Genomic DNA, 12,984 nt, shown 5'->3' on the forward strand with positions numbered 1-12,984 from the left:
ATCAGTGTCGCCAATTAGCTGCAATATGTAAGCGGTTGTGAAAGAAAGGGTATGCCGAGTATTTCTTCCAGCTTGTTGTCGCATGTTTTATAACAGCGACTTAACACTGGACCCGATGTGACTCTTGTTGTCGCGCTTGTATAATCTCAGCAACCTGTGTTTTGTTACCCAGTGCATTTCTACATGTACCAGATGTGGCTGCTTGCTTGTGCACTTAAGTCAGGATCAGTATTGCTGTCACTCTGACTCTCTCCCTCCCCGCTTCTTTTCTCGTTTCTCACGCACTCCCTTCACTCCCTCTACAGAGTGACATTTATTAATTAAATATGGTGTACTGCCGCAGGATGTGCTTCCCTTTCCACTATCTCCAGACACTAATAATTACATTGGCATTTAGCTCCGTGATAAGCCGACCCTATGGCCTTTATGAAATGTTCCCCGGGCCCAGATACTGAGGAGAATATGGACTGATGTGATGCTATATATCGATCCATCTGCCCGTCTTTTTTTATCTTAAGAAAAGAGGAACTGTTCATTAACATGATTAAAGAATCTTACAACACCTTTTTTCTCTCCCTATGATTAAAGCTTGAAATCAGGCTTTGCTGGAAATATGCCTGGTGTAATTGCGTGCATAGGTGGGCTGATGATGACAAGTTAGTGCAGAAGAGAAATGCAATATTCCTGATGTAAAGAAAATACTTTTCTATAGCCTTAAAGTTTGAAGGTTATTTTTTTCATTGTGCAGTATAGACTTTAGGTCTTCAATTAAAAATTATTTTCATAATGAATATGGTTATTATTTTTTGGTCAATGTGAAGTGTTAGCAAGTAGAAAAGGGTCATGGAGACCATGCAACAAATACCTTGTCCTTTTTAATGCTCTCTGGCCGTAGAGGAGGGAGAAACAATTAATCGTGCAGGGTTGCCTCTTAGCCAATTGTGCTAGCATCTGTATTAGTTTTAGGCTATAATATTGCTAATGCTAACAATGTGCTTTACAGTAGTTTGCAAAGCTAGCTAAATTTAGCTTTTTAACAGCTAAGGGTGCTAAAATGAGCCACTAGCAAATACATTTAGTTAGCATTGCTATTGAGCGGAAGGATTTTATTTCATCTCTAGTGAGCACAGTTTCTAAATTGTAGATAATATGCGAGATAATCTGTGGACACTTTATTAGGTACAGCTAATAAAGTATAAATAGATTCAACAAGGTGCTGGAAACATTTGTTAGCAATTTTGGTCCATGTTAACATGATAGCATCACACAGTTTGTGACCCATTCAATTACACCACCATCACCAACCTGAAGCTTTTTTGTTCTTTACTCCAAAATCTGACTGAAGTGTCACCTGAATGTCGTAGTTGCAGTAAAAATCAAAGCTCATCAGTCCAGGCAATGTTTTTCCAATCGTCTGTTGTCCAGTTTTGGTTGAAAACAGCATATATCCTGTTCTTAGCTGACAGGCTTGTGGTGTGGTCTTCTGCTGCCATAGCCCATCTGCTTCATTGTTTGTTGTGGATTCAGAGGCGCTCTTCTGTGTATATATATACTGTGATATTACATTATTGATCAATACTTCAGTTTTAAATAGGGATGGGTACCGGTATGGTTCTGACATAAACGGTAGTAACTAGAGCTGGGCGATAGAACGATAACGATATGTATCGCGATATAACTTTTACTCGATAGAGAAATTAAGCTATCGCGATAGACCTCGCCGCTCTTGTCCTCTTAAAAAAAAAAAAAAAAAAAAAAGGTCAGCCAATCCAAATTAAGTAGCGCAGAGCCGAACCAATCACAGCCGCAGCGTCACGTCGCGTGACTTGCTACGTACAGCACAAGTGCCAAGCCGCACGTGTGTTTGTTTGGGAAGCAGCCAGCGCATAATGGAGGAAATGAGTGTGCCGACTAGAAAAATCAACCGAGCGTGACCGAAGAGAAAACAGATGATGGTTCCAATGCCGGAGAGATTGTCAAACGGAAGAGCCATAGAAGTTCCGTAGTGTGAAGGTATTTCGGCTATTTCAAGTCTGACAAAAAATAGAGTAGCGTGCACTGTAAATTGTGCCGAAAGCAAGTCTGGAAATACAATAAACTGGTGCATGCGTCACACTGTGCGCCGCGTTATTGTTTCGGTGAAATGAATTTCTACAATACTGTTAATTCTACTCTCTGCAGTGTTTAAATGCTTACATATACACACAGTTACTGTCCCTCCACACATACGACTCTGTTCTGCTTCTATGCCGCAGCTTTGTTTACTTTTTCCCACCGAGGCTTCTAGACTTCTGATTGGCCAACATTTCTGCACGGTTAGGAATCTAGCGCCACCTGCTGCTTTGGCATGTTCATAGCAGCGTTTTCCTTCATTTCTGCCTTTATGTGTGGACGGGATTATTTTTTAAAACGAAAAGGGAAAATCTCCGTTTTCAAAAATACCCGTGTACGTGTGGACGTAGCCTCAGTCTCTGACTGGAAGCGATAATTCGTCATTCGGCTTTTGTCAGACTAAAGTAACTGTTAAAACTGTTTGAAAAGCTCAGCTATACAACAAGGAGAGATTGAGAATTTCCTTTTAGTTCTCAGTTTACTTGATATTGACAAAAGTTAGTCAGTTTTGTCTGTTCTTCTGTAAAACAAACTAAGATTTATTTTTAGAATTAATATTTTGTTTCTAAGTGGAATTGACAATTTAGTCTATTTCGTTTGTTCTATTTTGAAACTTAAACGCTTTAGCGGCTGCCTTTTGTGTAGTTTGCAATATTTGCCTTTATTTATCTGAAAAAGTCTCATGTTCCTTAAGTACATCTACCCTGTTGAACTTATTATGGGAAATAAATATTTAAAAACAAGCTGCTGATTATTTCACATTTTACTTGTGAGCAACGGCACATTTAAATCTTACAAATATAGTTATTTGGCTTATATCGTGATAGATATCGTTATCGCCTGAAATGAAAAAAACATATCGTGATATGAAAAAATCTCATATCGCCCAGCTCTAGTAGTAACCAGACCGAAAAGCAGCGCACATTTTGGTGCTTTTTTTCCCTGAGATGTCATACACTTTGGATTCTAGCCAATCATTTTACCTTTGCAAGCGTAATAGGCGGGCCCAGGTATGTACGTTCTGCAAACTGAGCAGCCTGCAACAAGTGCTTTAAGCTGATAATGTGCAAAGGAGGTAACTCCTCGAATCTGATGAAACACCTGGCAACATATAGCATTTTGTTAAAAGCCGAGAAATGCACCGTATTTGATAGCTTGCTGCAAGACCTCACACCGAGCACATCTTCTGCGGGTGTCGTGCCTGTTATCGGACCCGGAGTTAGCAACATCCCCCAAAAACCCGAAGAGGAGAGTCCTGGCCCCTAGCCCTGCCAGTGTAGCAGAAATGATGACGGATGATGATGGCAGCAGCAGCCGTTCTTCTCTGCGTGAGTAGCTTAATGTGGTTCGTGTGTAATTTACCTTGAGTAGGCTAACCACGTTATTACATTAATGCATGTAAGGTGAACTAGCAAACACCGTCGTAATTACATGCGGCTGTCTTCTTGTTTGATGGCAGATACTCCCTTCACCCTGGCCAAAAAGGCTAAAATGACCAAAGAAAAAGAGGGAAACAGCTAAACATGAGAGGTTTTTGGACAAAGTTTGTGTTTTTTCCATTGTTTAAGCACTGCTTCCAGCCAAGAGGGATACCATATATGCCCTATAGCTGCAGAAAAGGCTAACATTGTTATCTTTTTACAAAAAAACAGCTGAACATGAGAGGTTTTTGGACAAAGTTTGTGTTCTCCATTCTTTAAGCACCGGTTTGAGCACCGTTTAAGCACCGGCACCGTTTCAAAAGTACCGATTTGGTACTGGTATCGGATAAAACCTAAACGATACCCATCCCTAGTTTTAAAGTTGAGTATTTGAATCGTCTGTAATATCTAAAAAGAGAGATATATATAGGAGAGATTTTTTTTAAACCAAATTGCAGTCAATGACACTCTCGGGTTAATTGACTAAATTACAAATCAATGATTAACTTAGCACCATTTTTTAACCCAAACAATCAGGACTTTTAACTGGAAATGAAATAAATCTAAAATAGTTTGTCAGTGTAAAGAAGAAACTTTGCTTTGCACTGTTTTATCCCTCAATTTACATGTTCCAAGCTGAACCTACAGAAGTCTGATAACATTAAATTCAAGATCAACAGTTTGAATAAGCAAAGACATGACTGGAATGAACACAAAACTGTACTACATCAGTATGTCTCTAAAATATCCTGCCTCACAGAAGTTAGTCAAAAAGCTTTAGAGTATTAAGTTTGATTATCCTTTACCTAATTACTGTGCCTCAGGTGGTCTAATCAGCCTGGCACATTGCAGGATTATTATATGGCTTATCAGCTTCAGCTGTATCAATTGATGCTTAAGTAACAATTACTGTAAACAAGCATTTAGTTTTTAAAAAGCTCCCCTGAACTAGTTACATTTTAATAAGCTGTCAACAAATAGGCTGCCGTCTCTTCCCACAGTTGACTGCTATCACTCTCCCTTGATTCCCTTTCCATTTTCTTGGATTAACAGAGAGGATCATGCAGTGAATGTTGAAAATTTAAAAAAGAAATTCAGCCTGATATTGCAAAATTATTCATATTTGTGACTCATTTTCACCTTATCTTCCACACAACTGTGTTATTTCTCAAAAGGCGAGGCAATAACTTTTTCACAGTGTAGAATTTCCTTCCCCCCCCCTCTGCTGGGGTAGAATAATAGCGTAATTTCACAGAGCAGTGCGATGCAATCACTCAAGGTTTGCCTGAATAATCTCTGATCACCAAATTAACTTTGAATCCAGACTTACTTGTTCCAGTATGGTCAGAGCTGATTATTTCCGGGGAAGGTTTCAGTGAAACCCATCTGGGCTTCAGATTGAACGGCGAGACGGGAGGGGGGGGTGCACCCCTACACTGCAGTAACGGCTGAGATGACCGGTGTTCTCGATGCCTCAGGCAATTTGCTGCTCACTACTTTATCCCACGTTCCTGCTCATCTCTGTCGAATGGGATCACCAGCAATTATTCATAACGCCTGTAGTAACCAGTTGCATTTCGAGTGTCAAGAAGAAAGTACCCAAAAGGACAAGGAGCCCAAACAACCGACATGTATATAAGAGCCAACAGCAGGGATGTCAAATATAAGGCTCGGGGGCTAGAATTGGCCCAGCAAAGAATCCAATCTGGCCTGCTGTGTGGCTCTGGAAAATTTGAAGTGATAAATAAACATTTAAATGACTGAAAAGTTCCAGTTCTTTAGAATCTATTGTAGAAATGTCTGTTTATGTTATTGTTTTGTACAAAAACAACATTTTCTATGAATTAGCAAGCTGTTTTGTAGTGACATCACAGTCTGTGCAATGAGCGATCAGGATTGTTTTTCTGTAATTTTACGTATTTATTGATTTTTTACAATTAAAGCCAAAAGAGTCATGCTGACAGATTTTGTTCATTTACTCCGGCACGATCTCATCATCTTGTATAAAAACTGTGACGTCCCGTTGAAATTGCACTTCTTAAATCTTATATTAACTCTGAGATTAAATGTGTGGTTAATCTTCCTTATGATCGAAAGGGGGAATTTCACTCGTCCAACCCACTTGAGATCAAAGTGATCTGTTATGTGGCCCACGATGTAAAATTAGTTTGACGTCCCTGGCATAGATTTTGGACTTTTAACTGTGTTTTCACAGGTTTAGGGAGCTCTCCCATTGCCATTCATACTGCATCAAAGTAATGAAGTAATAGATTAAATTACAGAAAAGTTCCTGTTTTTTCACTTTCTGCTGTAGAATTTTCAGATTCTCTCAATATATATAAAAAAAGTCATATTTCACACATTTATTTGTTTGTGTTGACAGATTTCCTTCATTTGCTGGAACTGCACTTCTTTATCTTATATTAATATATATCAGGGATTTTAAATGTGTAGTTAAACTTCTATACAGGAGTTTCACCAGTCCGGCCCGTTTAAGTTCAAAGTGGGCTGTTTGTGGCCCACGTCATAAAAAGAGTTTGTCACCCATGGGTCTACAGTGTGTCTCTCTCATTGAGGATATTTTAGAAGCAGTTTGATGTACATAACTAGTCCGCAGACACCGAGAGCTTCCGCTTACATACTTGACAAGCTGTTAGCGAGTTAAAGAGACATTCTTCCCCTGCTCCAAAGTCCCCACATCGTGCACTCGGCTAAACATGAACTCAGCCTGCATTTCCTTTAAAGCCTGCGGTTGTGGCCACGAAGCTGTTTTCATTCTGCAGACAGGGTGACCATCTTAGCTCAAGTCGCCCTCAGTGCTCTTTTAAACTCCAGCTTGCAGCCAAACTTCAGATGTGTCTTTTCTTGTCAGACTTTCTGCCCTTCACTGTATATGTGTGTGATTCCAAAAAAAAAAAAAAAGTGTGTCTGTACACTCTTGTCACTTTGTGCTGCATTGGGAATTTCATTAAAAGTGGGCCTAAATATATATATGCTGTCACAAACACTGTCGTGCCTATCTGACATCTGCGATCACAAAAAAGAAAAAGCAAACAGCACAATGCAGCTGTGTGCTACATGTCACATTTAATTGACACTGCTTTTAAAACGATGGCTCCGAAGCAAGGATGTCTCATTTTGTTACATACCTGTTGCCCGACTCCTCTCTCTCCCCGCCTCCCCCGCCTGCGTCTCTAGTGGCAAGGGCTAAAAACACGCGAAAAGGAATCGAGGATGTACAGTCTGAGAAAAGAGAAAGAGGGGTTGGTCCTCTTAGAAGGCTGAGAAATCTCTAGAGCTCCCTCACTGCCTTGAGCTGTGTTTTTTTTAGATTCAAAGCAAACCCACGTTGCATGCTGCACCTGCGCACTTGCCTTTGGGTAAATGAGGACACTGTTTTCCGTGACTGATAAAAGTTTGATGATCAAACACAGTTTTTTTAATGATAATTAAAACATTAAGTGGTATTGCTTACTGCTGAAAATTTCACCATGCTAACTGTGGAAGCTGGTGTGGCGCCTAACTTGTAAGTACTGCTTTGTCTGAACAACGTACTGTGTCTGTGTATTTGTTGCCGGGTACCCGACTGAGCAAAGGATAAAAGCCTAAATGAAGGGAGAGGGACTCGTACATGAGGCAAATAAACAAAAGTAGCTGCAGCTTTATTACCTGTGTGACTTTCTACTCATGCATGTGTACAATCCTCTATGCCTTATGTACTAATACGGCGTGGGAGTGGTAATATTTTCAGTTGTGTGGGTTCATGGTAATGGATGTCTCATCTTTTTGTTTGTGCTCTTTTCACATATTTGCAAGGTGATACATTTCATAACTTTGACTAGAAACCCAATATTCTCTTGCCAGGTAGATATAAATGGTATTTGTAGAACTGTGCTTCTGGGACCGGCTGGATCTATCAAATAACATAGCAAAGTATGTAACCATGTTATTTGAGCTCTTTTCTCTTGTAAGGCAATATCTTTGCATACTGATTCATCAGCCTGTGCGTTCGTTTGACTATATGAAGTGTGGAGCTTATTTCTCAGAACTGTTGGCGAATTTTCACATAACCATGAATCTTACATTTCTTTGTGCAGCTGTATTTGGTGGAGGGAAATGTAATGGGCGTCTCGCTATTACGTTTCAAGGTTACTCTGTCGTGATGACTAATGGAAAGGTGTTGAAGTGGAAAGATACTTTCCCTGAATTTGATTACGCGCTACGACGTGATGGCATATAGAGCGCGGATAAATGTTATGTGCATTCCTACTTTGATGCAATCATGGGGCTCATAAGTTGTTACTGGGAGCTACCGATGGCCTCTCACTCTTTGAGAACCCTGGATCCAGATGTTTTACACGTGAACTTCTGAAAATGTCGAGACTCTCAGGTCAGAATATTCTACCTCACTTGTAGCTCATGCCTGTGTAGGAGAGAGGTCAGAGAGCATATTGTTTGACACAGTCCTGGAGAGTGAGAGGACGTCTGAGGATTGGAGAAGAAGTGTACTAGTACTGAGTTTAAAGAATAGGGTGATGTGCAGAGCTGTAGGAACTACAAAGAGATAAAGCTGATGAACCTTACCATGAAGATACGGGAAAGATTGTTGAAGCTAGGTTGCGAAAAAGGTCACGATGAGTGAGAAAGAGCACTAAAGGTGATGTTTGCTTTGAGAGAGTTGATGGAGAAGTATAGAAATGGTCAGAAGGAGCTGAGCTCTGTTTCTGTGGATGTGGAGAAAACATATGATCGAGTGCCAGGAACTGTGGTACTGCGTGAGGAGGTCACGAGTGGCAGAGAGGTATGTGAGGGTATTGCAGGACACGTATGAGGACAGGAGTGTGTGGTAAGAGTGACAGACAGGAGTCTCTGTGGACTATTATGTTTGCAGATTGCATTGTGATCTGTAGTGATAGTAGGAAGCAGGTGAAAGAGAGCCTGGAGAGGTGGAGGTATGCTGTGGAGATAAGAGGAATGAAAGTCAGTAGAAATGAGACAGAACGTGTGTGTTCATGAGAGGGAGACAGGTGTACCAGTGGTTGAGTTTAATTACCTAGGGTCAACCACCCAAAGCAATGTACTGCACACAAGAGAGGTGATGAAGAGAGGCACCCAGGGTGGAGATGAGTGTCAAGGATGATTTATGACAGAAGGATAGCAGGATAAAAGGGAAGATTTACAAGTTGGTAGTGAGACCTGATGTCGTGTGTTGTTTGGAGACGGAGGCACCGACAGAAAGACAGGAGGCCGAACTGAAGATGTTCAGATTTTTGGGAGCAAGCAGAATGGACAAGATTAGAAATGAGTACATTAGAGGGACAGTTTAGGCCAAGCAGTTTGGGGAAAAGGTTAGAGAAGCAACGCTGAGATGGACATGTGCAGAAGAGGGATAGTGGATATATTGAACTGCCAGGCAGGAGGAAAAGAGGAAGACCTCAGAGGAGGTTTGAGGATATAGTGACGGAGGACACGCAGAGAGTTGGTGTGACAGAGGAGGATGCTGAGGAAAAGGTGAGATGGAGCAAGATGATCTGCTGTGGTTACCTTTAAAGAGATTAACTGAAAGAAGAAGTAGAAGAAGACATGTTGCACACGATAGCAAATTTTTCTGTTCAACTGTGTTTAGTTCAGACAGGAGTACCACCTAGTGTGTGGACATCATTTTTCCTGTAAGAGGCAGGAAAAATGATGTCCCCACACTTGTCTAATTGTGTGCTGTGAATTAATCTGACTGCTAACTGCGCTATTCTTACATGTGCACACCTGGATATTAAGCAGATTTTGTACCAGGGATCTGGTAGCAGGTGCACCCCCTCCTACATGCTTTGCAGGAAACGCTTTCACGTAGATCAAATATAGTGTTTCCTGTGGTGAAAATGCTTCTGTAGAAGATCATTACCTGGTGTGTGACAAGAAAGGGCAACTTCTGAAAATGGCAAAAGTCAGGCACTTGTGTTCCTGCACGTGTACACTTCGTCAGTACATCTGTTTGTCGTGGTTAATATGATGAGGTAACTGACAATATGAATATTATTGAAGCCAAAAAGTTGAGAGAAAAAAAAGACTTGCCAGGTTTCCTTTTCTTACACAATACTAATGTCTAGACAGCCCAATGCAGTTCTTACAAGAACCATTAACTAAAACCTTAACTAACTAACTAAGCTGTCAAGGCAAGGTTACTGTATGTTGCGTTAGCGAAGGACTGCTTCAGTTGAGCGCGTGGACAATTCTGTACTCTGCGTAGAGGCCACCCGGAACATCAGAAAGCCTCTACAGCACCAGACAAAGCTCGAAATTCAGCTCATTTCCTTCATAACAAACACATTTCAGTTTTCGCTCTGAAAACACCACCCAAGTGAGCTTTATGCCATTCACGTGTCCAGCGTGATTTACAGCCACCTGCCTTCCGTTCCACGAGTCCAGATCCGCAGTTGTGTTTATTAGCTTAGCTTAATTGTGCATAGCATCTAAAGGTCAGCGCCTGCTGTGATACATTGCTGCCAAAATGGCTTCCAGGGGACACTGTTTCAGATGAATAAACACTGAAAGCTGTACCAACTTCTCTGTCACTATCCTTTACCTCCCAATGTGCAGTGGCATCACATTCAGCTGTTTTCGGGCCCCGCACAAGGTCTTGTGACTGATGGGCACCCACTGGTATGCGCCGCCTCACTGACTTCCATTTCGGCAGGCAAAAGGCAGCAGATTAATTCGCCTGTCAATTTTTCCCCCCACCTTATTTTATTTATTTATTTATTTATTTCTGCAGGAGTCTATGTTTATTGAGATAGGAGGAAGGATGCGTTTGTCCTCCAGTGAATTAAAACATGCAGTCTATATCTGTATAACTACAGCCTTCCTCATGATGAATGGTATTTGACTTCTATGAGTAGTAAACTTCTTCCATTTGGCTGTAAAAGCTGATTTAATGAGAGGGTGACTTGAATAGATAAGCAGATATGGCAGCGGGGATTATTGGGAGGTGAGCTGAATGGGAGATGGATGATGTGCAGTTTATTATCAGTTATGTAAGGCACTTTTTATAAGCCTATACCTGTGGGGCCACCAGGCACACTGCACAACAGATGCAAGATTACCAGCTTGTGTACAACCTGAGGTCTGTCAGAATGCATATGTGCTTTAGGGGGAGATGTGCATATTTGCGGTGCCCGTCATATTGAATTTTTTATTTATTTATTAGGAACTTCATATACTGAGTGCTGGTAATGTGGGCTGTTTTCAACTAATTTATATGATACGGTTGCACATTGAATGTCTTTGGAAAGCTGTTTTCGGGTGCTCAGACTCATGTTTGTCACGCTTTGATTCACCTTTTTGATTTTCCTCTCACTCCCAGGCTTTGTTGGACAGAGGTCACAGGATGGATCTCTCCAAGTTTCAGAGCACACTCTGGGACGTCCTGACGAGAGGCGACACTGTCAAAGTAAGAGCTCTTTTTTTAATTCTATCAGCCATCTTTTTTCTATCTTTCTTAATATATATATATTAGTGCTGTCAATAGAAATAAAAAAATTAACTAACTAATCTCTCAATTTTCTGTTATTAATTGCGATTAATCTCAATTACTTTATTAATAGCCTGGCTCCAATTACATTTTTTTATTCTTTATATTTTAAGTAATTATCGTTGTTCACCGAAGTCCAGTGGTCTCCGGTGAGAGCGACATTCCTTACTTGCACAAGCTTGCTGGACTGCTGAGCCCTCTGGTCCCCATACAAAGTGTGCAGTCTCGACACAATGGTTCCTCTCGAGGGCAGATTGTAACACTCATCTCCTGATGCAGCACGAATGACTTCTCTCAGTCCATCATCTTCTACTATGCTAACTGGTCGGCAGTTTTTAGCTATCCAAACAACCAAGGAATTGGTTACCTTTTCTCTCACATTTCTCTCAGGCAACTTCTTAAAGAGAAACTTTCCACCCAAAAGTCCGCCCTCGTCCATGCTTGCGTGTGTTAGCTAGTGTTAGCTAGATAGTAGCATGGTGTCACTTCTTCTTCTTCTTCTAATCATTTCTGTCAGGCCAAACGCCAGCATAGCACACTGTTGCCCCCTCCTCCAGAGGTCTTAGATTACAGGAAATTAATAAAAAAACAAAATCAGCGTTAAATTTTTTTAATGCATTAAACATTTCGCGTTGATCTTAACAATTAACGCGATAATTTTGACAGCACTAATATATATATATTCTACCTTTTTATTGTGTATATTACGTCTCAGTTACACTAAAACTCAGCAGACTATATCTTTTTGGATGTGTTGTCTATGTGTTGAACTTCACATAGAAAACATCCCCTACACCGTGAAACTACCAACACCAGCCCGAACTGTTACAAGGGAGGATGGATCCATGCTTTTATGTTGTTTACATGAAATTCTGACACTACCAGCTGGATTTTGCAGCAGAAATTGAGACTCTTCTTACCAGATTACATTTTTTGTTCTATTTTCTAATTTTGGTGAGCATGTACAAACTGTAGCCTCAGTTTCCTGTTCTTAGCCAAGTGTGGTCTCGTGCTGCTGTAGCCCATCTGCGTCAAGGTATGATCTGTTCAGAGATTCTCTTCTGCATAACTTGGCTACGTGGTTATTTGTCACTTGACTGACTGTTGCCTTCCTATCAGCTCACAGGAACAAGGAGGACTCTAGAAATTCTCCTGCAGTACCCCTAAAACCCTGTAAAACTAATGGCACACAGCTCAGCTCCTTGGTTATGTTTCTTTAAAGGGGACAGCGCACATTAATTAACATAAGCACTTAAATTTGTCATGTAAATACACCAGATTTGGTCACACAGACAGGTTTAATCCTTGTTAATTAATGTTGGTGCTTTTAAATCATACAGTAGAGTGGGATTTTATACTTGTGCTAATGTGCTGATGTTATCATTCAGATGAATCATTACGGTGCTGAATGATGCCCTAACAGAGCTCCCAACTTAAGCTGTAAAGCCTTAACCTTGCTTTATTCCTGTATCAGTCTGGCTTCTTGTCACAACCTCTTCTGATGTAAGACACAGGTGAGATTTGGAGGCTCTGCAACCTTCAAAATTGTTGTGTGTTTTTACAGAAGTCCAATTCCAGCCTGACATAAAGGCATTGCAATAGTTTCTCCTAGTTTAGGACAAAACTGTCAAGGAGGCAAAATAGTGTGAGTCGCCTTTTAAGGTTCACCAAAGTAGTCGGACAGGGTACATTTACTCTGCCTCTTGTAGAGAAACCAGCGAACGCTGTGATTCCCCTGAAATTTACCGACTAATAAATGATGCATGACCGAGCCCTGACATCTGTCACTGGGCCCTCCCTTTATATACCTACTGTGGACTGCAAACTTCTCAAGCCTTTCTGTCTGTCCCATTTTTGCTCTTCTCCACACCCAAAACCCATTTCTACCTGCAAATTAAAAAACATTTTCCTACATTAACCGCATAC

At 40.9% G+C, this 12,984-nt stretch overlaps 1 protein-coding gene across 1 annotated transcript in view; it reads left to right on the forward strand.

Annotated features, from left to right (window-relative positions):
- Nucleotides 1-12,984, forward strand: part of LOC101468404 (glucosidase 2 subunit beta) — a 177,940-nt gene that overhangs the window by 47,085 nt on the left and 117,871 nt on the right. The window contains exon 9 of the mRNA XM_004554475.3: nt 10,891-10,977. Coding sequence (XP_004554532.2) covers nt 10,891-10,977 — 87 coding nt within the window. The remainder of the gene's footprint in view (nt 1-10,890; nt 10,978-12,984) is intronic.

This window comes from Maylandia zebra, linkage group LG3 (assembly GCF_041146795.1).
Source record: "Maylandia zebra isolate NMK-2024a linkage group LG3, Mzebra_GT3a, whole genome shotgun sequence".
In the NCBI taxonomy this organism is placed as follows: domain Eukaryota; kingdom Metazoa; phylum Chordata; class Actinopteri; order Cichliformes; family Cichlidae; genus Maylandia; species Maylandia zebra.